This window comes from Citrus clementina, unplaced genomic scaffold (genome assembly GCF_000493195.1).
Source record: "Citrus clementina cultivar Clemenules unplaced genomic scaffold, Citrus_clementina_v1.0 scaffold_5, whole genome shotgun sequence".
In the NCBI taxonomy this organism is placed as follows: Eukaryota; Viridiplantae; Streptophyta; class Magnoliopsida; order Sapindales; family Rutaceae; genus Citrus; species Citrus x clementina.
The window spans coordinates 27,221,242-27,247,122 of NW_006262201.1; the positions used below are offsets into that span (position 1 = coordinate 27,221,242).

General features: G+C 32.9%; 3 protein-coding genes and 2 pseudogenes across 3 annotated transcripts; all 5 read right to left on the reverse strand.

Moving 5' to 3' along the window:
* Window positions 1-2,077: 2,077 nt before the first annotated feature.
* Window positions 2,078-3,931, reverse strand: LOC18042379. The gene is made up of 6 exons (XM_024183709.1): window positions 3,816-3,931; window positions 3,574-3,703; window positions 3,304-3,473; window positions 2,903-3,197; window positions 2,331-2,497; window positions 2,078-2,232 (listed from the first exon to the last, which is right to left on the reverse strand). Exons 1-6 carry the CDS (start codon window positions 3,841-3,843, stop codon window positions 2,078-2,080), a joined length of 945 nt encoding a protein of 314 aa, XP_024039477.1. The 5' UTR covers window positions 3,844-3,931.
* A 7,256-nt stretch (window positions 3,932-11,187) lies between these two features.
* On the reverse strand, window positions 11,188-11,728 carry LOC18041477. The gene is made up of 2 exons (XM_024183710.1): window positions 11,492-11,728; window positions 11,188-11,349 (listed from the first exon to the last, which is right to left on the reverse strand). The coding sequence occupies exons 1-2, from the start codon at window positions 11,726-11,728 to the stop codon at window positions 11,188-11,190; spliced, it is 399 nt and encodes a 132-aa protein (XP_024039478.1).
* Window positions 11,729-14,105: 2,377 nt separating this feature from the next.
* Window positions 14,106-16,459, reverse strand: LOC18041478 (probable inactive serine/threonine-protein kinase fnkC). Its single transcript, XM_006432710.2, has 7 exons — window positions 16,344-16,459; window positions 16,102-16,231; window positions 15,832-16,001; window positions 15,439-15,733; window positions 14,864-15,030; window positions 14,615-14,765; window positions 14,106-14,229 (listed from the first exon to the last, which is right to left on the reverse strand). Exons 1-7 carry the CDS (start codon window positions 16,369-16,371, stop codon window positions 14,106-14,108), a joined length of 1,065 nt encoding a protein of 354 aa, XP_006432773.2. The 5' UTR covers window positions 16,372-16,459.
* Window positions 16,460-20,310: 3,851 nt separating this feature from the next.
* LOC18041398 lies at window positions 20,311-24,501 on the reverse strand (annotated as a pseudogene).
* Window positions 24,502-25,615: 1,114 nt separating this feature from the next.
* The window catches only part of LOC18043032, a 3,485-nt pseudogene continuing 3,219 nt past the window's right edge, over window positions 25,616-25,881 (reverse strand).

Here is a 25,881-nt window from a genome sequence, read left to right on the forward strand (position 1 = left end):
TAATAATGATAAAAAAAAATAGACGATTTACTCATTGGAAGTGTTAATTTTGCATAAAATACACTATATAGTTGGAAATATGGGAGTTAAAATATTCCCAAATATTTAAATAAGATTTGAGGTAAATAACAATGTATATTAGCATTTCTAACTCCATAGAGTTGTAGATCGGCTCACAAGGATTCCATTGGTACATGTTTTGATAGTGAAATGCATCTCCAACGAGTCTTCAGTGACGGTCTGGCGATTCAACTTAGTGCTTTTTCTTTTTTCAAATAAATTATCCTCTTAAGTTAAGAAAATAAATATTAATTATTTGCACTTTAACTTATTTAAAATTAATTTTATTAGAGAATAATAATGGAATTTTTGTATTCCAATAGATGAGAAATTCGAAATCCTTACCCATTGATAAGGAATACAAATTCTTCAATATGATGGAAATTTAATTTTAATGAAAATTCAATTCTATTGAATTTGGTCCAACCAAATAGTGGAAAGTGAAAAAGAAATCAAATTCTTTTCCTCTCCCCACTCCTCTACCCCCAAGCAAACATGGCCTAAGTGTTAATTTTCAGATGAGGCATTTAATTAATTAGATGATATGAGTAAAGATATTAACAAACAAATCATTTTCATATGATAGAATTTCTTTTGCATCAACTATATCAGACCTGTATATTTTTGGACCCTAATTAGATATAATTATCCTTAAGTTTGTACGTCTGTCTGATCATAGCTTAAATCCAAACTTGGTAGGGACGTTTGGACCGAAGCACCATTTCAAAGAACATACCAACTTGTTTTTCGATTGCAACAATTTCCTCCAAATTACTATAATTCTTCAAGTACCTAAACTAGTACCGAAGAAAGTTGATTATAATAAGATTTTTCTAGGGTTAGAGTTCTCTCGAGAGTAATATTTTTCCTTTAAAATATCTAAAAGGGACCATGGTATATAGAAGCATATCAAGGTTAAGGGTTTATACAATTTAAGAGTAAATTTTCAGAAAGAGTCAAAATGACTATTGATATTTATCAAATTTTGGAAACTGATGGTTGCAAGAATGGAATGGAAAGCTAAGGGTAAAGAAAAGGGGAATATAATGGGGAAAGGAATATTGATTTCTTTAAATTGTTTGGTTTGGTCAAGGAATATTGATTCTTTCGTTTGGTTACAAAAATGGAATGGCAAGGGGAAAGAAAACAACTATAATGCAAATGAATAAAAATATCCTCCACTAGAAAATGTATATTTCATCGAGTTGAAGCAATATCTTAGTTGTTTTGTTTTTTACTACCAAATATTATATAATTAACTTGCAAAAGTTAGGTTCAATTACGTATTGTGGTTGAGCAGCACTTAAGTGTTTGTTAAATTTCTTTTTTTATGTGATTTGAGAGTTAAGTTTTTTTTTCTCTTATTTATATAAAGGCATACTTTCATATATGATAATTAAGTGCAAGATTGTGTAAAACACACCCAAGATTTTATTTTTAAAAGGGGCTGACACTAAATTAGGTCTTCTGCTCTAACCCCTACCTTAGATCTCCCAAATCCTGCTTTAGAGGACCCCATCTCTTTCTTCACAAATTTGGCAAATTCGTTGCCAATTGCAATTGCATCCAGTTTAGACATTTTCCCTGAATGACACTTTATTAAAACATCCTTGGAAAAGTATTTGGATGCATATCCCAACATTTTAGGATGATTTAATTTTACTAAATTAATTAAAAAGTAAGGGGAATAAATGATTTTTTCTGGACTAGAGCCCAGTCTAACCCACGTGTGGGTCTGCCACTAAGTTTACTAGTTGCGACTATAAAGCGAAATACAAAGAGGACAAAAGCAATAGTGAATTAGATATCTCATGCTAAACCCATAAGGCGGCATCCGCATGTAATCTCCATGTGGAGACTTAAGAGCCAATTAACCACCAATTATCGAGCGTCAGCAACTGAATTTCTTTGCCAAAAGAGGTGGGTCCAATGAGATCAACTCTTATTATAAGATATAAAATTAAAAATTGGCATCCCAATTTTCTTGCAAGAGTCACAATGCTTATTAGAATATATATTACAGGGCTTTGGAAATTCCAAGCACAGGCATCTCTGCTTCCACAATACACACATCATTCACAAGAAAACCATTTCCTGCCTTGTTCAGGTAATTGAGTTCAACAAAATTTGTCCAACCCCCAAATTTATTTGAGGTATTTAACCATTCTCCAGCTGCGAACACGACAATAGAAACCTTAAGTTATTTGCATTTAGCTACAAAACTTATTGAACTGAATTACCTGTTAAAGTATGGGTTTATAATAATTTACCTTTTTTTTCATAATGCTTTGACAGCAATTGATTCCGGATTCGCAGTGTAAAAAGCACGTATATTTTAGAACCACCAGTTATAGTTGACAAGTCAGTCAATACCAAGTACATAGAAATATGACTGCCACTAGCTTCTCCCAGTCCTTTGGGAAAGAGTAGTATCTTCCTGAAGAAAAATCAAGGGTAAAGTTTAAGTCTCTGCATTCAATTGTATGTATTATCAATACATTAACTTTCAGATGTGGCATTTAGATTATTTATATGAATAGAGAAACAAACAAATTTTAACAATTCATTTTACATTATACATTTGAAGAAGTGGTTTTAACATGATACATCTTTTTAACAAGTTGTATTATTCAAAACTCAAAAGAATTTCTTTTGCATCAGAAATCTATTGCAGAGGTACAAATGAACCTTAAAGTGTTAGCCATGCTAGGGTCTAGATTTAGTCTATGATATATTAGAGTTTAAATTGCTGTTAAATGTAGAACTTTGATCATATTTTAAATCCGAATTTTATGAACTCCGAATGTTCGGATTTGAACACCATTTCAGAAAGTATACATACCACTTTTGATCTCCAGCAACGAATACTTCTGATTCGTAAATATTGTCCGGTAACTTTGAAAAGTTCTTGATCTTCCAAACATGCTTATAATTGGAGGCAGATGTCAATTTCTTCATGGAAAGGCACTCTCCTGTGCATTTTTTCGTTTCTTTAACAAATACTTCTGCTCCAAAAACACACGTATCTCCCATAAGATATCCATTCGAAGCATTAATAAATTCTTCAAGCGGGATGAATTGATCAAAACCCCATTCAAGCTTTAATCCATGAAAACGTCTTTGTTTACCCATGGCATCTATCACATGAAGGTGACCGGCCCAAATCATTGGTCAGGTCTCACTTAAATAATTCAACACAAAACAATCATAAACATTATTGAGTGTTTGAGTGTAATAACTAACCTTGAAGAATCAAGAACTCGTCTTTCTTCTGATCAAGCACAAATAGGCGGAAAATCACATAGACTTCCCAACCAAGGCCAAGTGAACTTGTGTCTACCATAGCCAAGTAGATTGAGATGTGGTCTTTCACATTTTCATTTTTATTTCCATTTGGGTAGACAACAAGTTTCCTGAAACCATCATGAATTCAAAATAACATATTAGATTATGATATGTAATTTAGTAATAAGGTGATCTGAATATAGTGCACAATTAGGTTTTGGACCACACCACTTGTAGCCTCCGGCATCAAATTCCAAGGATTTATAATTTTCCACGTCATTCTCCACAAGAGATGAAAATGCCTCTATTTTGAGTAAGAAATGTGCCGGTGGTACATGTGAAATGGATCTCGAAATTGCTGTCAAGAGTAATTTTAACATTGATCAGAAAATAACAGGCTAGAAATTTTCAATGCACATATATAAACATATATAGAGAAGGGGAGGTGGGGAAAGAGTCAGAGAACATACCAACTTGGTCTACAAAGTCATTTTCCATTGCAGCAAATTCCTCCAAACTATTATAAATCTTCAAGTACTAAAACTAGTACTAAAGAAAGATTGATTATAATAAGATTTTTCAAGGGTTAGAGTATTCTCTCAAGAGTAATAGTTGTTCTTTAAAATATCTAAAATGGACCATGGTATATATAAAGCACCAAGGTTGAGGGTTTATACAATTCAACATTAAATTTTCAGAAAGAGTCAGAATAACTATTGATATTCGCCAAGTTTTGGAAACTGATGGTTGCAAGAATGGAATAGAAAGGGGAATGCAATGGGGAGAAGGGATATTGATTCTTTAATTTGTTTGGTTTGGTCAAGGAATATTGATTTCTTTGCTTGGTTGCAAGAATGGATGGTAAGGGGCAAGAAAACAACTACAGTGCAAATGAACAAGAATATGTACCCTCCACTCAAAAAACGTGTATTTCGACGAGCTGAAGCAATATTTTAGTTGTCTATTTTCTATTATCAACTAATATATAATTAGCTTCCAAAATTTAAGCCCGATTTAGGACTATGTTTCAGCAGCACTTAAGTGTTCTGTAAATACTTATTGATTTAAATTCATTTTATTTTACACTCGTAAGATAAAAAAAAGTCTATAGTACCTTACCTATTGCGACTGGCAGAATACAGAGAGAAAAAAAAAAGCAACAATAAATAAGATATCGCAGGCTAAACTCATAAGAAGGCATCCCCATGTAGTCTCCATGTGGAGACTTAACAACCAATTAACCGCCAATTATCGAGCGGCAACAATTGAATTTCTTTGTCAAAATATATAGGTACGATGAGATTAACTCTTATTATAAGAAATACAATTAAAAAACTTGGCATCCCAATTTTCTTGCAAGAGTAGCAATGCTTATTAGAGTATATTACAGGGCTTTGGAAATTCTAAGCACAGACACCTCTGCTTCAGCATTGCACACATCGTTCACAAGAAAACCATTGCTTGCCTTATTCAAGTAACTGAGTTCAACAAATTAGTGCCAGCCCCAATCTTTAATTGAGTTCCTAAACCATGTGCTGGCTGCAGGAACAACAATAGAAACCTGAAGTCACTACTAGAAAAATGGCTTTTACTGACACTCCTCTTCTGACACTTTTCTAAAAAGTATCAGTAGTTACATATATTTGGGTCATTTTCCGTGTTTAACAGACAAGTTCACAAGTTACTAATTCTATGGTGTTTGTAGATTAAACATAAGACAAGTTCACAAGTTACTAATTCTATGGTGTTTGTAGATTAAACATAAGAGATTATCGACACTATGGTATCAGAAATAACAACAAAAAAGTCTATTTTTGTTTTAATTGCTACTCGAACCTAAGACCTCAAAACTGGAGTGCTTTATGTTCAAACAACAAACCACCAGGCCAAATTCGTATTTTAGTTTATGTTGAAAATGTTCAAATTATCATATTAAAATAACAACAATATAAAGCAAAAGCAAAAAACCCTAAAATCAACATAAACATAAAATTCTCTAACTTCTAATTCTATGGCCAGCCGCCTCATCTCTCTGGCAAGATCCTTCTTCTTCTTCGTACCTCTAAAAATTCTCCCCTTCGAGCCCTAAAATTCAAGGGTCCATGCCATGGGAAATCCTAACAACATTGCTCAAATTCTAAGACCCATACCATACGAAACCCTAACGAGCTACATGAGGTTGCGAAACATCCACCATGCCACTATGCCACAAGCTCAGAAGATCCTCTTTAGATCTCCACATTTTGCTCACCCTACTCAAGTGCGCACCGCCCCTCTCGCTTCGACTTCTCTGGATTTCTTGTTAGCTGAACTTTTGTTTTCTTCTGCTAATTTGATCTTCGACTGCCGTATGGTTAGATCGGTTCGCTTGGACTCCATCATGATGGACAAATCATGTGCGAGGCCTAAGACACTGTTGTTAAAGGTCGAATCACTATTTTAGCCTCAATTGAGATTTTAATTTGTTCATCTAATTGGAAAATTAATGCTTTGAATTGTATTGTGTTAATTTCTTTGGATATGCTTAACTGAATTATTGCATACTCAACTAAATTAAAGGTTAGATCATCATTTCTTAGTTCAATCTGTAGTTTTATTTTTTAATTTTTAGGTGGTAGTTTGCTGATGTATTAACTTTATACTTGTATGAAGGTAAATAGAATTGCATTGGCTAGGACTCACAGAACATGTAATTAATCACTGTAAATTGATTCTTAAGCTAGTTTCCTGAAGGCACTAACATTGGGTAAAGGTTTTTCATGTTTAGATAATTTCATTCAAATTGGATTAATATACCCTAGCGTAGCTAGTTCCTGTGCGACTTATTGACACGAAAGGACAATTTAATTCAAAGTGAACTAATTAAGCAAGCTTTTCTTTTTAATTTAGGTTAATATGATCAAGTTGAGGTTATCATCTATTTATGAATATCATTTCTTCCAAACGATTATTTCCTTATTCCTCTAATGTGTTCAGTTGGATACTAATACTTTCTACAATGAGTTATGGAAGATTGCTCTGAAAGCGAAGACTTTGGCAGTGTGATTGTTGTCGATATTAGGGAAATCCATTATGCTTTTGTGGAATTTGTGGAGCTTTGATTACAACTTATGTTATTTCTCTTCTCGTGTAGGAAATATGATCATATAGTTTCATATTTACAAACTCTTTCCATATGTTATTGTACCATTGAGGCTTACACAATGACACAACTTAAAAACTTTTAAAATAGTGGAGAAGATCAACTTTTTGTTTTACAATAACATAATGTTTCTAGTAGTTAATTTTATTATCTCTTGTCTTCTTGCAATTTATTGGAACTAATTCTTAATTTCAATATGAGGTATTTTCTTCGATTTGGTTTCTATCAGCATGATCTATGTTAACATGTTACAGACCATGTCACTGTTAGAAGTGGTGGCCCTGGGGGTCAGAGTGTGAACAAAAGTATGCTATTCACTTTTTCATTTTCACCTATATTCCCTTACAAACTTGGCCTCACGACTTCTACCAAGGTTGCTTTTATTTAATCTTACAGCGAACATTAAGGTTTTTCTGTTGAATATCATAAAAATCATATTTCTTTTATTTTATATGCAGGGGATTTTGACAACTCTGTCTAGGATACAAGTATGACTATGTGACATATCCATTTCTTGTTGAAGTTTTCATGGTAATTCTAATTCTGTGGCTTTGGTTGGTGATCTTTTAGCTTAATGAGTTATTGCATTTTAAAACTTTAATGCTATTTAAAACCTCTATTTTGGTTGAGTGTGCATTTCTTTTACCTATTAGCTCTAATCAATCATCTCTACACGATTTAACAGATATGCACTTGCATACTTTCTTAACCTGTGTTAGTTTACTATAAAATTTTGCCTTATATATTTAAAGGTTTTGTTTTATCTTTATTTATAATTACTTTTTTCTTTCTATATGGAAAACCCTAATTTTGATTTCCTTTAGGGTTGAAGTTTTTGGTTGGAGCTGGGCTTTATGAAAGCAAAGAAGAAGGGGCAAAGGGAGAAGAGGTTCTACTTCGAATTAGACAGGCAAGAGTTTTTTTTTTAAAATTAATTATTGGTGATTTTGAAACCTGGGATGACCTTGCTGTAATATTTTTTTCATCAGTTGGTTCATCTTCATTTTGTAATTGGGTTATGAATTGAGTTTGTTTGAATTGTATTGGTGATCTTAGAGGTTTTATTTTATTACAGAATTTAGTGATGAACCAGAAAATTAGAAGAATTGATTCAAGGTGATGATGATAATTGGTTTTCTTTATTTTAGTCTAAGAGTCGGCTGATCCCCTTTTTTGGTTATTGTTACTTTTCCAGGGTATCAAAAAGTGTATTAATGTTATTTAGTCGCTTAGGGACTTCAGTGTGTTTCCTTGCTTATGCTGGTATCTTTTTTTTTCCCCCTTGATGGTAAGTTGGTTAACTGGGTGTTAAGAAATAAGAAGTATATTTATGTTTTTTTCTTTCTAATATTATTTTTTTAGAAGCTCTATTTATTCTCTTTCACTTTGGAAAAATCAATCAATGATCTTTAGAACTAACATAGATGGGTTTTCATGGGCTTTTTCCATGGGAAGCGCAAGTTTGTTTTCTGGTTGCAAGATCAGTCAATGGAATATTTGTAGAGATGCATGTGGTACAGTTAAAATGTTACATGCCCTCACTTCCTGATAGCTTTATCATTATGTTGGTGGTGCTGTTAAGGATTTAGGCATAGCTACTTGAATTTTGATTTTGGAGGCTGTTTTGTTAATATTTTGGTTTAGTTAATTATTGAAATTCAGACTACCATGAAAAGAAGTTGAATTGTATTACATAACTTACTCAAGTCTGTAACATTGCCATGGCTAAATAGAAATTTCACTTTCCTTGCCAAGTGAAAGAAAGGAGGAATTTTGATGTAATCAATGCTTGGTAAGGTCTAGACAGTAGTATCAATCATACTTCCTATGTACAAAATTTTCTTCACTTGGTGTTGGAAGCAATTGTTATTGTTGCAGTCCTGTTTTATTTATACCTAGAGCAGGTTCAGGATTGAGATGTTGTTAATATTTTGGTTTAGTTAATTATTGAAATTCATATTCTTGTCTTAAGAACCAGTTTCAATGACTTTGTTTGAATGTTCAAATATTTGTGCAGGATATTCGTATGCTCTAAACCTTCTGTATATATTTCTCAACTTTTGATGAGCTTACAAAGCATGGACTCTGTATTCTGATTGCTGCATGTTTCTACTCTTTCTTCCTTTGTTTTAAAGCATGAACTCTGTATTCTGATTGCTGCATGTTTCTACTCTTTCTTCCTTTGTTTTAAAGCATGAACTCTGTATTATGATTGCTTCATGTTTCTACTCTTTCTTCCATGTGCAAAGGAAGGATTATAAGCCAATATTCATAAAAATAACCATTCCATAGTCATATTATAAGTTATAAAGTTTAAGTCAATAGATTTCACAATAATTTGTATGCAACCGTAACTGCAATTGTGGGAAATAAATTAGGATAAATATCATCTCAACCATAACTGCCATTGGATTAATTATAGTCATATTATAAGTTATAAAGTTCAATTTAATGGTAATTACGTCATTTTTTTATTTTTGTTAAATCAAGTTTTTTTTTTTATGTTTGAGTTTTGTGTTGTGAATTTGATAAAAGTTTATTTCTGTTAACCATTGTTTCTCTCACATGGTTGGAAATTAACAAGCAATTTTTTTCCCTTTTCCATGTATTCATTTGCAGATTTGATCAATGTGTTTGAAGTTTCTTTTTCCTCAACTTCACTTGTATTCTAACCCATCCACTATTGAATGGAGAATGGAGAAGCTACTGTTGTGTTAACGTAATTGCACTACTTATGTTCAAAGAGTGGAGGCAATCATCCTTTTCATTTTAGATTCTAGAAATGTTAAATTTAGCCACAACTAGTAGGCATCTGATTAGATGTGGCAGAAATTTTTATGTATTTAATTTAGATTATTCAGTTATGAGAGTGAGATTTCTCATCTCTTGTTTGTTGGAGTGTTGGAATTTGTAATGTGTACTAACGGTATTTTTAGTGCACTTGATCCTGGATTTGCAGTGTGAAACAACGGTATTTTTAAAACCACAGAGTTACAGTTGAGAAGTCAGCCAAATACCAGGTGCATAGAAGTATGACTGCCAGGTCCTTCTCTCTGTCCCTTGGGATAGAGGTATATCTTCCTGAAAAAATGAACAAGGGCAAAGTTTAAGTCTCGGCATTCAATTGTACATATTTACTAAGAGGTTCCACTTTAACAAATTATTAAAACATTAACTTTCAATTGTGCCATTTAGATTGTATATATGAACAGACAAACAAACAAATTTTTGCAAATCATTCAGAGAAGTGGTTTTAACATGATGCACCTTTTTAACAAGTTGTACTATTCAAATTTCTTATGTATTACCATTAGAAACATATCGCACAAGTCTAAATGAACCTTAAGTATTAGTCCTGTTCAGGTACAGATGTCTAGATTAGGCTATTATATATTAGAGTTGTGCATCGTTATAAAATGTACAACTTTGATTATAGTTCGAATCGAGATTTCATAAACTATGAACGTCTGGACTTGAGCATCAAATCCAGATTTTGGTCTCCAGCAATGAATATTTCTGATTCGTAACGCTTTGAGTGCAACTTTGAGAGGTTCTGGATCTTCCAAACATGCTTATAAATGGAAGCAGTTGTGAATTTCATCATGAAAGGCACTCTCCTTTGCCTTTGTTCCTTTCTTAGCAAAGACTTCAGCTCCAAAAACACACGTATGTCCTTCAAGATATCCATTCGAAGCATCGTTAAATTCCCAATTGATCAAAACCTAATTCAAGCTTCTTTCATTTCCCATGGCATCTATTTCATGAAGGTGACCCCAAATCATTGATTAACTCTTAGTTAAATAATTAAATAAGAACAAAATAATCATAAACATTGTTGAGTATAATAATTGACCTTGAAGAATCAAGAACTCGTCTCTTTTCTGACCAAGCACAAATAAAAATCTAATATCTAGTTCACTGTTGTGGACTGTTATGACCATTGATATTCACCAAATTAATTATCTTATTTTGCAGTAACATATTTTTGTGAAACGTAACAAAGTAGTACTTTAGCTACTGATCCTTTTTTTTAGTTTAGAAACTACTTCTTTTGAATTCTTAAACGTCCATAAATGATATTCCTTTTATGTAATATTAATTTCTTGCTTTATTGTACTCAATTTATCTTATCAATACTTCTCTTTAATTAAAAACTACGAGTTTTTGTCACCATCTCACTTGTTAATATTTGATAGATGTGATTTTATTCCAGGATTAAGATTGTCAGAGATTTCCTTCCAGGATTAAGAATTATGTCAATGAACAAACGTGATCACATAAGTTAGCCATAAAATCAATGAATTTCTTTATTTCGTGAGAAACCAAGAAGAATACTTGTTATTACAATGCCTCGGAGATTCTGAGCACAGTGATCTCAGCTTCCACAACGCAAACGTCGTTCACAAGTGACCCATTCTCTGGGTCATTTAACTTACTCAATGAAACGAATCTCGACCAACCCCACTTATTATCGCCTGGTGCATGGAACCTTTCTCTACTTCCTAGAGAAAAAGAATCATTCTCATTATACACATTATTTGAATTCTATAGCCTCAAATTAAGTTTATTATTATTATTATTTTAGGTTAAAGGTACTTTTAAAATCAAAAGTTAAAGAAAACTGCTTAGAAAATCAAAATCACTCGGTCAAGCTGCCAGTGGCAACTAAATTAGTTGCGTATTAAAACAAGCAATATGCCTTAAGAAGATTCATGCATTGCCCGAACTTGATCCAATATTCGAAATGTAAACTCTGCGTATACTTTAACAGTACTCCGAACTGTGGAATCTCCAAAAACCAAGAACAAGGAAAGATAATCACCAGCATCGGGCCCAGCTCCCATGGGTGTAGCTCTGTCTTCCTGAAAACACCGAAACGGTATTTCATTAATTGTACACTCACTGACAACTTTGTCCCAAGAACTCATTATTTATTATACCTGTAGAAATTTAAAAAAAAAATTAAAATCTTTGATACCATTTGTGATTTCCGTCGTCGAAAACTTGTGATTCCTCATATCCTGCGTCTAACTTTGAAAAGTTCTCGATCTTCGAAATACACTTACAACTAATTGAAATTTCTTTGAATTTGTTTCTTTCTTTAACAAGGACTTCAGCTTCAAAAACACACGTATCTTCGACAAGGTATCCATTCGAAGCATCATTGAAAGCTCTAAGCGGGATGAATTTATCGAAACCCCATACATGCTTCAGTCCATTAAACCGTCTTTCCTTTCCCATGATATCTATCATATTACAAGCAACCACTCATTATGCATGCATTCAATTTTTTTCCTAATGTTGCAATATACAATTCTGCACACTAAATTTGATTTAACCTTGAACTACACAGTAGTTTTCTTGGTTCTGATTAAGTAAGAACAGACGAAAAACTGCAGAGACTTCCCAATCCAAAGTAAATGAACTTGTGTTATTAAGGATAAGAAAATATATATATGTACCACTTGTATCCTCCAACTTCAAATTCTCCTGATTCATATTCCTCTTCTGCTTTTTCCGCAAGTAATGAAAATGATTTTATTTTTACAATGAAATGAGCCGGTGGTAGTGAAGTGTATCTTGCAATGGCTATACATTTAAGTGATTTTGTAATTAACACCGATTGATTAGAAATAAAAATAAGCTGAAAATTTTAATAATATTGTCCTCTAGAGAACGTGAGAAAAGGTTGAACATACATACCATCTTTGTTAAACAAAGATATTTTCCATTGCGAAAAGTTCTCCAAAAAGTTGTTGAATTTTTATTTTTATTTTTGGTAACTTTGACAGCACGAAGTCCTTTTAAATAAAAGAAAAATAAAATTACTGGGAGGAGGTACTGCGTTTTATCTTTCCAAAAAATTCATAGAATCTAGAACACAAAAATGTGATGCTTGAAAATACAATGAATAAACATAATTTAAGCAAATATACAATGAATCTTCATTAATTACTAAATTAGGGGATAAATAAAAAAATTTAACAGAAAGCCTAATGATTGGACTGTTTACATCCTACTTTCTAATTGACCAAACTCGAAAATATAAACTCAATCGAAATTTTCTTTGGTTTGTACTAATCTTCGTTACAGCGCTTAGAAAATTCTAAGCTCATGTAGCGATTGTTCATTTCACAGATTATTTTGTGGGGAGAAATTTCTTGATTGTTAATAATTAAACATAACAAATATATAGATATTAATCTCATGTATAATAATGATCAAGTATTAAAATGTACTCCAAAGCTCAAAGCTGAAGTAAGTCTAGATCGAAAGAATATCCCTAAGTTGAAAATGTATAAGAATGTTGAAAAATACGATATTATTGAATCCTAATTAATCAACGTAAATATGCCAATATGTTTTTGAACAGGTTGCGGTGGAAAGAATTCATATTGGCTTGCTGGGATAATTTTGGTTAGCATAATTTGCTTCTATGGCTACGGAAAGTTACCCTTTCACAATATCTCTCTAGCATTACATTATTATCTGGTCTCATCTTGAGAGTGGAGATTCTCGCTGGAGATCCCAATATGAATCCCGAGCATTTTATGTTATTGTCATTTCTAACTTTATTATTTTTTCCAATTCCATATTGGATTCACCTGGTAGAAGCATAAGCTAGCAAACATGAAATGAACCATGAGCAGGAAGTGAGTTTCTGTCGAATAATTTTTTTTTTAATTGCAAATTGAGTTGGTGGTACTGATAAGGACATGTTTTTAGGGGATAAACAAAAAGCCTAATGATTGGACTGTTTACATCCTGCTTTCTAATTGACCAAACTCGAAAATACAAACTCAATCGAAATTTTCTTTGGTTTGTACTAATCTTCGTTACAGCGCTTAGAAAATTCTAAGCTCATGTAGCGATTGTTCATTTCACAGATTTTTTTGTGTGGAGAAATTTCTTGATTGTTAATAATTAAAGTAAACATAACAAATAAATAGATATTAATCTCATGTATAATAATGCGCAAGTATTAAAATGTTCTTCAAAGCTCAAAGCTGAAGTAAGTCTAGATCGAAAGAATATCCCCAAGTTAATATTGAAAAATACGATATTATTGAATCCTAATTAGATCCAACCAAAGCTTTGTGCATAACAGCCTAGATGATATATTTATGTTAATTAATTAATCAACGTAAATATACTAATATGATAATAGCGGTAGTTCAAAAGGTTTGGGTTTCGAATTCGGATTACATTAGGGTTGAGGGGTTGATTGAATTATATTGCGAAATGGGGAAAAAATAGAAATAATAAAGAAAAACATCTTGCATATTGAATATCTTTTTTCTTTTTTCTTTTTTCTTTTGACGATAAGTTAACTTAAAATTTGCCTTAATTTTAATCCTAAAAAATTAAGAAAATAAATTAAGTCCTAACTAAACTGAAAACAAAAATGACTCGAATACGACCAATTTGATTGATTATAATTTGTAATATAATTTTACCAAAACAGAACCATGATTGATTATTACACCTTGCATGTTAACAACCAAAAGATCTCTTTGTTTGATGAGAATTTGCATGAATTGAAATTCAAACATGGGCAAAGTGTTGATGGAGCAGTGATACCAGAAAAGAACATAACCTTCCTCCCTCGCATATAATGTCAAACAACTACAAGACCGCTAGCTAGCTCTTCAAAGTTACTGAAGTCCAAAACAGAGCCACGATTATCACTAGCTGATACATGAATAGAAGCATCAATTTTGATTTGATCACCATCAAAATTTCTGAAACAAGTTGATTGACAAAAGGGAAACTAAATTCTGCTTGGCCGAAAATCATGTGAAGTGGGACCCGAAAACTTATAACCAAAACCCGAAAGCAAAGTCTCAGAAATTTATAAAAAATGATACCACCAAGCATACTAAAGTCATATGAGGTGGGTCATCAACTAGATATCACATGCTAAACCCATAAGGCGGCCGCTGCATGTAATCTCCATGTGGAGACTTAACAACCAATTAACCACCAATTATCGAGCGTCAACATCTGAATTTCTTTGCCAAAAGAGGTGGGTACAATGAGATCAACTCTTATTATAAGACATAATATTAAAAGTTGGCATCCCAATTTTCTTGTAAGAGTCACAATGCTCATTAGAATATATATTACAGGGCTTTGGAAATTCCAAGCACAGGCACCTCTGCTTCCACAATGCACACATCATTCACAAGAAAACCATTTCCTGCCTTGTTCAGGTAATTGAGTTCAACAAATTTTTTCCAACCCCCAAATTGGGTTGAGGTATTTAACCATTCTCCAGCTGCGAACACGACAATAGAAACCTTAAGTTATTTGCATTTAGCTACAAAGCTTATTGAACTGAATTACCTGTTAAAGTCTGGGTTTATAATAATTTACCTTTTTTTTCATAATGCTTTGACAGCAATTGATTCCGGATTCGCAGTGTAAAAAGCACGTATATTTTAGAACCACCAGTTATAGTTGACAAGTCAATCAACCGCAAGTACATAGAAATATGACTGCCGCTAGCTTCTCCCAGTCCTTTGGGAAGGAGTAGTATCTTCCTGAAAAAAAATCAACAGGGGTAAAGTTTAAGTCTCTGCATTCAATTATACATATTATCAATACATTAACTTTCAGATGTGGCATTTAGATTATATATGTGAATAGAGAAACAAACAAATTTTAACAATTCATTTTACATTATACATTTGAAGAAGTAGCTTTAACATGATGCATCTTTTTAACAAGATGTATTATTCAAAACTCAAAAGAATTTCTTTTGCATCAGAAATTTATTGCAGACGTACAAATGAACCCTAAGTGTTAGCCATGCTCGGGTCTAGATTTAGTCTATGATATATTAGAGTTTTAAATTGCTGTTAAATGTAGAACTTTGATCATATTTTAAATCCGATTTTTATGAACTCCGAATGTCCGGATTTGAACACCATTTCAGAAAGTATACATACCACTTTTGATCTCCAGCAACGAATACTTCTGATTCATAAAACCGGTCCTCTAACTTTGAAAAGTTCTCGATCTTCCAAACATGCTTATAATTGGAAGCAGATGTCAATTTCGTCATGGAAAGGCACTCTCCTGTGCATTCTTTCGTTTCTTTAACAAATACTTCTGCTCCAAAAACACACGTATCTCCCACAAGATATCCATTCGAAGCATTAATAAATTCTTCAAGCGGGATGAATTGATCAAAACCCCATTCAAGCTTTAATCCATGAAAACGTCTTTGTTTACCCATGGCATCTATCACATGAAGGTGACCAGCCCAAATCACTGATTAGGTCTCACTTAAATAATTAAGCACAAAACAATCATAAACATTATTGAGTGTAATAACTAACCTTGAAGAATCAAGAACTCGTCTTTCTTCTGATCAAGCACAAATAGGCGGAAAATCACATAGACTTCCCAACCAAGGCCAAATGAACTTGTGTCTACCATAGCCAAGTAGACTGAGATGTGGTCTTTCACATTTTCATTTTTATTTCCATTTGGGTACACAACAAGTTTCCTGAAACCATCATGAATTCAAAATAACATATTAGACTATGATATGTAATTTAGTAATAAGGTGATCTAAATATAGCGTACTATTAGGTTTTGGGCCACACCACTTGTAGCCTCCAGCATCAAATTCCAAAGATCCATACTTTTCCACATCATTCTCCACAAGAGATGAAAATGCCTCTATTTTGAGTATGAAATGTGCCGGTGGTACATGTGAAATGGATCTTGAAATTTCTGTCGAGAGTAATTTTAACACTGATCAGAAAATAGCAGGCTAGAAATGTTCAATGCACATATACAAACATACATAGAGAAGGGTAGCTGGGGAAAGAGTCAGAGAACATACCAACTTGGTCTACGAAATCATTTTCCATTGCAACGAATTCCTCCAAACTACTGCAATTCTCCAGGTACTAAAACTAGTACTAAAGAAAGATTGATTATAATAAGATTTTTCATGGGTTAGAGTATTCTCTCAAGAGTAATAGTTGTTCTTTAAAATATCTAAAAGGGACCATGATATATACAAAGCACCAAGGTTGAGGGTTTATATAATTCAATATTAAATTTTCAGAAAGAGTTAGAATAACTATTGATATTCGCCAAGTTTTGGAAACTGATGGTTGCAAGAATGGAATGGAAAGGGGAATGCAATGGGGAGAAGGGATACTGATTCTTTAATTTGTTTGGTTTGGTCAAGGAATATTGATTTCTTTGCTTGGTTGCAAGAATGGAAGGGAAGGGGCAAAAAAACAACTACAATACAAATGAACAAGAATATGTACCCTCCACTCAAAAAACATGTATTTCAACGAGCTGAAGTAATATTTTAGTTGTTCTATTTTCTGTTATCAAATATTATAAAATTAGCTTCCAAAATTTAGGCCCGATTTAGTAATATCATTACAATTTACTATCAAATATTATAAAATATTTTCTATTATCAAATGTAATGAGCCGGTGGTAGTGAAGTGTATCTTGCAATGGCTATACATTTAAGTAATTTTTAATTAACACCGATTGATTCGAAATAACAAGAAGCTGAAAATTTTAAGAATATTGTCCTCTAGAGAACGTGAGAAAAGATTGAACAAACATACCATCTTTGTTAAACAAAGATATTTTCCATTGCGAAAAGTTCTCCAAAAAGTTGTTGAATTTTTATTTTTATTTTTATTTTTAGAAACTTGGACCGCACTAAGTCAATTTAAATAAGAGAAAAATAAAATTACTGGGAGGAGTCACTGAGTTTTGTCTCTCAAAAAATTCATAGAATCTAGAACATAAAAATGTGATGCTTGAAAACACAATGAATAAAACTAATTTAAGCAAATATACAATGAATCTTCATTAATTACTACATTAGGGGATAAATAAAAAAATTTAATAAAAAGCCTAATGATTGGACTGTTTACATCCTACTTTCTAATTGACCAAACTCGAAAATATAAACTCAATCGAATTTTTTTTTGGTTTGTACTAATCTTCGTTACGGCGCTTAGAAAATTCTAAGCTCATGTGATTGTTCATTTCACAGATTATTTTGTGGGGAGAAATTTCTTGATTGTTAATAATTAAAGTAAAAAAATAACAAATAAAAAGATATTAATCTCATGTATAATAATGTTCAAGTATTAAAATTTACTTCAAGCTCAAAGCTGAAGTAAGTCTAGATCGAAAGAATATCCCGAAGTTAAAAATGAACAAGAATATTGAAAAATACGATATTATTGAATCCTAATTAGATCCATCCACAGCGTTGTGCATAGCAGCTTAGATGATATAGTTATGTTAATTAATTAATCAACTAAATATGCCAATATGATATTCAAACATGGGCAAAGTTTTAATGGAGCAGTGATACCAGAAAAAACATAACCTTCCTCCCTCGCATATAATGTCAAACAGCTACAAGACCACCAGCTAGCTCTTCAAAGGTACAGAATCCAAAACATAGCCACGATTATCACTAGCTCACTTATTGCACTGATTCATGAATAGAAGCATCAATTTTGATTTGATCACCATCAAAATTTCTGAAACAAATTGACCGACAAAAGGGAAACTAAATTCTGCTTGGCCGAAAATCATGTGACGTGGGACCCGAAAACTTATAACCATAACCCCGAAACAAAGTCTCAGAAATTTATAAAAAATGATACTACCAAGCATACTAAAATCATATGAGGTGGGTCATCAATTTTCTCTTCTTTTTTTTTTTCTTTTTCTTTTTTGGCCTTCACGCTCGTTGGTTCAATTGCCTTCATACTACCAAAAAAATGAATTTTTTGCTCGTTGGTTGCTGCACAAATTGAATGTTACCTCCCGACTTTAATCAAAGGCGAAGAGATTGATGATTAAGAGTATGTCATGTGAATGACAAGTTGTTCTATCATCTCATTGTAGGTTGCATTAAAATTTAATGAGGTAAAAATTGGTGCGGATTTTATTGGGTTTTATGCCTGTTAATCATGTCTCGACTGTTCTTATTTCTGGAAAGTTTTCCTCGGTCATGATTGTTTACGCAAGCATTAGGAAAAATCATAATTCTTTACCTTATTGTTTTATTTACTTCCACATTGTTGAAAAGATTCACTTCTTTTGACATTTAAGCTATATCTTCCTCTGTTTTTGAACAGGTTGAGGTGGAAAGAATTCATATTGGTTTGCTGGATAATTTTGGTTTGCAGAATTTGCTTCTATGGCTACGGAAAGTTACCCTTTCACGTTATAGTATTACATTATTATCTGGTCGAGATCCTAGGCTTTTCCCTTATTTTATTTTCAAGTAATATTTTGGCGGAGGGAATCCCAAGCTTTTTTGTTATTGTCATTCCTAACTTTATTATTTTTTCCAATTCCATGTTGGATTCACCTGGTAGAAGCATAAGCTAGCAAAGATGAAATGAACCAAGAGCAGGAAGTGAGTTTCTGTCGATTAATTTCTTCTTCTTTTTTAATTGCAAATTGAGTTGGTGGTACTGATAACGACATGTTTTTTCTTCATTATTTCTTTTAAATAAAAAACTAAAGCTCCTATTATACACAGGAAACGCCATTGCCTCAGTCCCAGAACAAAATGGTCGGTACTTTTTTTATATCCATTAAATGAATAAATATTAATTTATATTTATAGAAATAATATCACGTTGATAATCGGATTTTTTTTTATAAAATATAGTGGTAGTATAATTAAAGAATTTAGTGATTCTGAGCTAGTATAATTATAAAATTTAGTGATCTTTTTTTTTTCGAGTAAAGAAATTTAATGATTCTAAAGTAGTATAACGACAGAATTTAGTGATTTTATCATGTTGTATGATAGGATTTTAATTCGATCTTGATTGAGTGAATCAATCATTTGATAATTCTTTGGTTAGATTGTATAGTTGGATCACAATTACATGGTAACTCATCAACTGAGATTTTTTTGAGGCAATAGATTAAATCTCTCTCTCTCTTATTTTTCTTGCCACAACACATATGATACAACAATAACTTCTCAATTGAAGAGTGTAAAAAAAGTAATACTGATCGATAAAATACATAAAGCATTATGCCAGTACAACAAAAAAATCATAAACATATCATATGCATTTAGTTTTAAATTAATTAATTATTAATACATGTATTAATTGGGTCTTATAAAAAAATATTTTTTAAAAAATATATTATCTAATAAAATTTATCAAATTATTAATTTACCATATTGACTCTAAGTCAAACTGAAGAAAACTATTATTTAATAGGAGTTATCAATTTATCAATATTAATTCAACGAGGTTCAATTCTACTTGGTTTTCATTTTCTTAGTAAGTGAAGTTATTAGTTCTCTTGCATCCTAATTTTCTTCGTTTCACTACTTTTTTTTTCATTTTTCTTTTTCTTTTAAATCAAAATCTTAGAAGAGAAGAATTACAGCATAGGGGATATAATGAATTTCTCCTTAAAGAGATGCAGAGAAATAGAACACCAAAATAACACTAAAAAGTTAGCTTGACAGCATAAACAATAAGCAATGTAAGAGTTATTTTGGAAAACCACAAGAGAAATAAATTTCCTGATAGCTAAAATAAATTTCCTAGATTAGCCAGGCAGTCGGCATCACACAATAAAAGAACCCATTTGGAGGACAATTAATTACTTGTTATAATGGCTTGGAAATTCCAAGCACAGCGACCTCAGCTTCCACCATGCAACCGCCATTCACTAGAAATCCAGTCTCTGGCTCATCTAACTCACTCAATGAAACGAATCTTGGCCAGCCCCAGTTTTCGCTGGGTGTATTGAACCAGTCTTTATTCTCTAATAGAGTAAAAGGAACATTCTCGTTATATTATTTGGATTTGCCTCAAATACTAATTGCATGTAAACACAGATATTTTACCTCGAAAAGATTTATGTTTTGCCCCCACTTGATCTATGATTCACAATGTATGCACTGCATATATATATACTTTAATCACCTTGACCGTGGAATCTCCAAAAGCCAAGTACAGAGAAAGATGATCGCCATCACCACAGCCGTTTCCAATCTGGAGGAATGTGCTTCACAAACAAAGAAACAAACAAACATTACCAGAAGCAACTATGCACTTACTGGTTCGGAAACACAAAACCTAGAGTCACTGAAAACGGAGAGAACAATTACTTTCTTTCAGTAAAGAAGCAAAACAACTAAAACCTAGCTTTGCCAGCTTTCGCAGCACGCAGCCCTTCAGTAATTAGTGATCAAGGCTTGATGATCCAGCAACAGGACCATAACCCGCATGGATGAATTTCAAATTTAGGAGTCCAATAATGCAAGCGGTTTGAGTGAGATATTTTAACTGAATTATTGGCAATTAAAACTTCAGAAACTAACAGGTGTCTGAAAAGCTTCTACCTTCACTTTTGCAGCAACCACTGCATAATGTCCTTTCGCAGGACTCCATCAAACCCATTTCTATTGTAGTTCAAACTCAACAGATCAAATCCATTTGTCTCAAGATGCCTGTAATGGGTTGTCGTTCCCGCAGGCCTTGGATGCCACATCATCATGGCAGTGGTAGAAAAGGGTGGTTTAGGCCATATATTTTTTGATGAGCTAAACAGATGTCTATCAGATTCCTTGTTTCTAGATGTTTGGACTCCAGGAGTTTTTGGATTCGAGGACTTCATTCCATGGTTGGCCATGCTCATGCTGGGGCCATGTGAAGGTTTCTCAGGGGGACCATGTATCTGGGCATATGGTTTCATTCAGTCAAGCCAACGTAGAATCCAGCATTTCTACCAACTTCTATGTCCCTCTCATGTATGTTCCTGTGAAACTTGAGAGCAACATCAAAGGCAGCACATACTCGGCTGTGGAAAAATCAATGAAGAATGAAGGTCAGTCTTCAAAAAACAATGGCAGTTCCAAGTTGGAGGAGTAAATTTGTTATTATTCAAAACAATTGTAGAAATAACAGTATTTGCCAGCTAGTAATTGACATAACAGCAGTAGTTAAACAGTAAAATGGAGTCCAATGAGCCAACCAGTGGGAAGAATGCAATGCTCAGGCAGTACCGTGGGCAATATCACACTGAGACTCTAAGAGTGGAGGATGTGCAATTATTGGCTTCATGAGGCATACTAAATCAATTCAAAGTTCAAAGTATTGAAACAATTAACTAATTTAGGATTTCCATTTTATGCACTAGATCGGAAGGATTCTGGAGCAAAAATATGTGCCCTGGTAACTTACTTTCATGAAGTTAATAACGTCCTACTAATAAACATCAAAATGCAACGGCCCATTAAAAAGAAAAGCACAGAAGAACTTTCAATCTATCATTTCAAAACAGTCTCTCTGAACTAAACAAGAGTACAGCTATGATCTCCAGCTTTGGACGTTAGTACTTTTGCTTCTCCAAAATCTTCACATCACCTAAAGAGAGAGAGCAATTTAAGAATGTGCTCATAATAATGAAATTAGTTCTGGTATCCGAGCATTGTAGCTTTATTGGATAATAAGTTCACAGGAATACATATGAGACTCTCTAACTGCTTCACCTACAGGTACTACAAGAAGCTGGCAAACATGTTGCTTTGACATCAAGGGTTCAACATAATGCCAAAACAGCAAAAACATTTTGTTAAAAGTTTGATATGGCAAATCTAAAAGATAAGTTGATTCAAATCCCATAATGGGCACACAGACAAAACTAGTTGGAGGTTTGCAAAACTTCGCAATAGAAATTATGCACCAATCTAGAATAAGAGAATGCAGGTTGCAGTTGCGAATATTCAACGATCAACTGAGTTGATAATAACTTCTCCTAATCCTTTAAAGGATTGGCTTTGCTCCATAATTGGTTAAATCACAAATTTAGCAACCTAGCCTATCCAATATGTCATAAGATCACATATTTAGAAGCTGATTTTATTATGAAAGGCACAGGGCCATTCTAAGTCAGATAGGGAAGAATAATTGCTTTCAGGGAGGAGCCCAGTGGTCTCTCATATTGCATATGATATCAAGTCAATGTGAACCATTCACATCAGCTTACAACCAAGCTGAAGTAGAAATGTCAGGATGCACGATGAACTAGTTGAAGTACTATTCTAAAGTTTTTCCATCCATATTCTTATATATTTAACGCAAATAAAATACAGATTGGTACTTTGTTATAGTTGTATTCAAGCACATATTTGGCCTCTGTACAACTAAACTTCAATGGAGCTCATAAGATTGGAAGCAATAAGTTCATCGGATTAGCCAAGATGGGGCACACTCAAAAGTAGACAAGTAGAGTACAACAGGTGCATCTAACAAGAAAACTTCCATTTTAAGAGATGGTCTAGTGGCATGGCACTCAGACAGAAAATTCAGACCATGAATAACAAGTTATGAACCACCATCAAAGTAACTTTTCAAAGAGATGATTAATACATAGCCAAAGACAAGTCATCATAATTGTGGACTTTTCAAAGAGATGATAATACATAGGCAAATACAAGCCGTCATAATCGTGGACACATATCCTAAGATAATCCCATTCCGCAGGATGCATTGCTGCAACATATAGAATTCAGATTCGACGCAATCAACTCCACATAATCCATCAAAATCCCATTGAAGAGGCATTAGAAGGTAGAAATTTCAGCTAAATTTTTTTTGAAGAAATGGAAATAGAAGAAAGAATCGTACCATAGGTAGTGAGAAGAGAGAATAGAAGGGAAGAGCAAGGAGAAATTCTATGAATCTTTGACCCCAAAAGAAAACCAAAATCCATACAATACCTCCCTAAAGAACACACGCTTTTATGGTTTTTGATGGCATAGGAGTACTTCCTAAGGAAATATATAAGTAATTAGGAGATGCTACAAGAATAGCTCATGTCTGTTGCTTCCTATATAGTTACTCCATAGTTAAGTTCACACAAAAATAGTTTCTATAAGGTAAACATGGTTTACTTTCACTGCAATATATAACATAAGTAGACGACAACACTCATATCTGGATAAACTTTTGAAATTAGGTTTTCAGGATCTTTTACAAATTTGTAATTTTTATTTGCTTCACCCTCTCCCCCTATTCTTAGAAAACCTAAAATTTTGGATCCTTCTGTCCGTTGCCTTTGCTAATAAGCAGTTCTCTGTCTAGCCGCTATTAAGCCACATTACTTCTACAAGAAATCAATTCCTAGCCACAAAACACTCCATTTCTCTCCCCAGCTTTGTTACATTAGATCTTTAGCAAGCATCAAGAACCAAATTCAAAATAACACACACTACTATGCACTTAAATCAAATTACCAAGATCAATTTTGAAAAATATCATAAAATCGTGAAACACAAGAACATTGCATTGCAATGTATTGTTAATATATCCCATATCAGTATCATACATATCATTATCAACACCACGAATACCACCATCATCATCATAAATCTCTTTTGACTCCAAAATCAACAGCTCTTATGCCGTAATGAGCATAGCTACAGAACACATTACTGAAAATGAACACTTGAAACCACCTAGCTTAATTAAACCCATCTGCTAATAAACCTATTGATTGCTAACCCATCAAGCTACAAATTAATCAAAATCAAACTCCAAACAAAATGAAATAATCAAATAATAATAACAACAACAGTAACACAAATATACCGGTGAACAAATTGACGAATCCGGGGGTGCTTAGGGCTGATAACGCGGCCCTGAATCCTCAAAGCAAGCCTGTACGTCCGCTTCATCCCCAAGAAATACGCTGTTCCCAATGTGATCTCCCATAGCACCATTGTCTCTCTTTCTAGAACTCTCTCTCTCTCTGTGTATTGTTCGTGTATTTATGCACTTTTTTTTTGTTTTATGTTTATTTATTTATGGATATTTTTTATATTTTGATGTTTCTTTTCTCCCAAGTATCTATGGATCCCTCGCTTCAGAGAAGTATCTATGGATCCCTTGATTCGAGCCGCCAGAAATTTCGATCTTGGTTACCCATCACGCTTCGGCCTTAGAGTGTTTATCCGTGTATTGTCTCCGGACTTCATATGTATATAAGAGGAATTTTTTAGGATTATGCCATCAATAAAAATAAAATTTCCATAAACATGACAAATATGTGAGGAAAAGTCTAGAAAGCCCTTCCATTAGAATGACACACTCTACCCACACCCATTGGTTAGCTGCCCGACCTTTTTTAGTTGACAACTATACTCGACTTTATTTTAACCAATAGTTACATAATTGTGAGACTCATTTTCATATTCGATCTATATTTAATTTTTTAATTGATTTTTAATTACTCAAATATTATCGAAAATGAACTAATTATGATTAAATAATTTGTTAATTATTCCATAATTATCTAATTGTACTTAAGTAATTTATCCATGCATTATAACGAACGAAAAATTAAACTAAAGAAAGCCTGTCACTTTTTTTAAAAAAAATTGGAGAGAGAAGGGCAAAATAGGTTTTTTAGGTATTGAACTTGTGTTGCTATATTGAATGAATGTATTTTATAGTCTTCGTGCAATTCACTCGGTCGGAATCTCATATAAGTGAATAAAGCCGAAAGCAGGCGCAGTTCTGGAAATTGGCCATTTTTACGGCATATTTAAAATTCAAAAAAAAAAAAATCTACATCTCTTTGAGTTCTCCCGGCCTCATCTCAACTGTTGGGTTCTCTTTTTTTTTTTTTTTTTTAATAATGCCACTGTTTTAGTGAAAGAGATCTTTTAAATACACCTCTTCACTTGAATAAAAAAGGGGTACAAATATGTCAAAACAATAAAAATGGCATGAAGCTAAAAGGAGCAAAATAATAATAAGTCAATGGTAGAATAATTAGCAGAACTTCTTCGCGTGTTCACTATTTCATTTCTCAATCTCTTGAAATATTTGATTGATGGGTATTTATAGCCAATAAAGCATATATATTCGGTCGTGCATTTAGCAACATGTTTTTTTATTCTTAAGGTGTTATGTATATTATATTTCGAGGAGTATGATGATACACACACACATCATAAATCATGGAGCTGCTTTTGCAACTCACTTCCTAAAGTTATTAGTGTAAAATACACATTCTTTTTACCAAGAGATGAATAGATATATCTCATAACAACAACGAGAATTTAAATTATCACAATGCTTTTGAAATTCCAAGAACAGAAACCTCTGCTTCCACAATGCACCCATCATTCACAAGAAAACCATTGCCTGCCTCGTTTAAGTAACTGAGTTCAGCAAATCTTGGCCAACCCCATGAGGACCTGAACCATATACTTGCTGCATGAAACAACAATAAAGAAAGCCTCAAGTTATTTGTATTTAGCTATAAAGCATATAGTTGCAGTAATATTGCATTAATTCATGCACCTGTGAAATAAGTTCGGGATAATAATTTTT

Bases quoted from the DNA above. Each gene is read 5' to 3' on its own strand.
- LOC18042379 (XM_024183709.1), bottom strand. From the start codon at position 3,843: ATGGAAAATGACTTTGTAGACCAAGTTG. The intron at 3,474-3,573 runs GTGTGGTCCAAA...TGATGGTTTCAG, and splicing joins GATGCCGGAGGCTACAAGTG to GAAACTTGTTGTCTACCCAA. The intron at 2,233-2,330 runs GTAAATTATTAT...TCGTGTTCGCAG, and splicing joins AAAGCATTATGAAAAAAAAG to CTGGAGAATGGTTAAATACC.
- LOC18041477 (XM_024183710.1), bottom strand. From the start codon at position 11,728: ATGGGAAAGGAAAGACGGTTTAATGGACTGAAGCATGTATGGGGTTTC. The intron at 11,350-11,491 runs GTTTTCGACGAC...CGGTGTTTTCAG, and splicing joins CAGGATATGAGGAATCACAA to GAAGACAGAGCTACACCCAT.
- LOC18041478 (XM_006432710.2), bottom strand. From the start codon at position 16,371: ATGGAAAATGATTTCGTAGACCAAGTTG. The intron at 14,766-14,863 runs GTAAATTATTAT...TCGTGTTCGCAG, and splicing joins AAAGCATTATGAAAAAAAAG to CTGGAGAATGGTTAAATACC. The intron at 14,230-14,614 runs GTAATATATATT...AACTTGTTTCAG, and splicing joins CTTGGAATTTCCAAAGCCCT to AAATTTTGATGGTGATCAAA.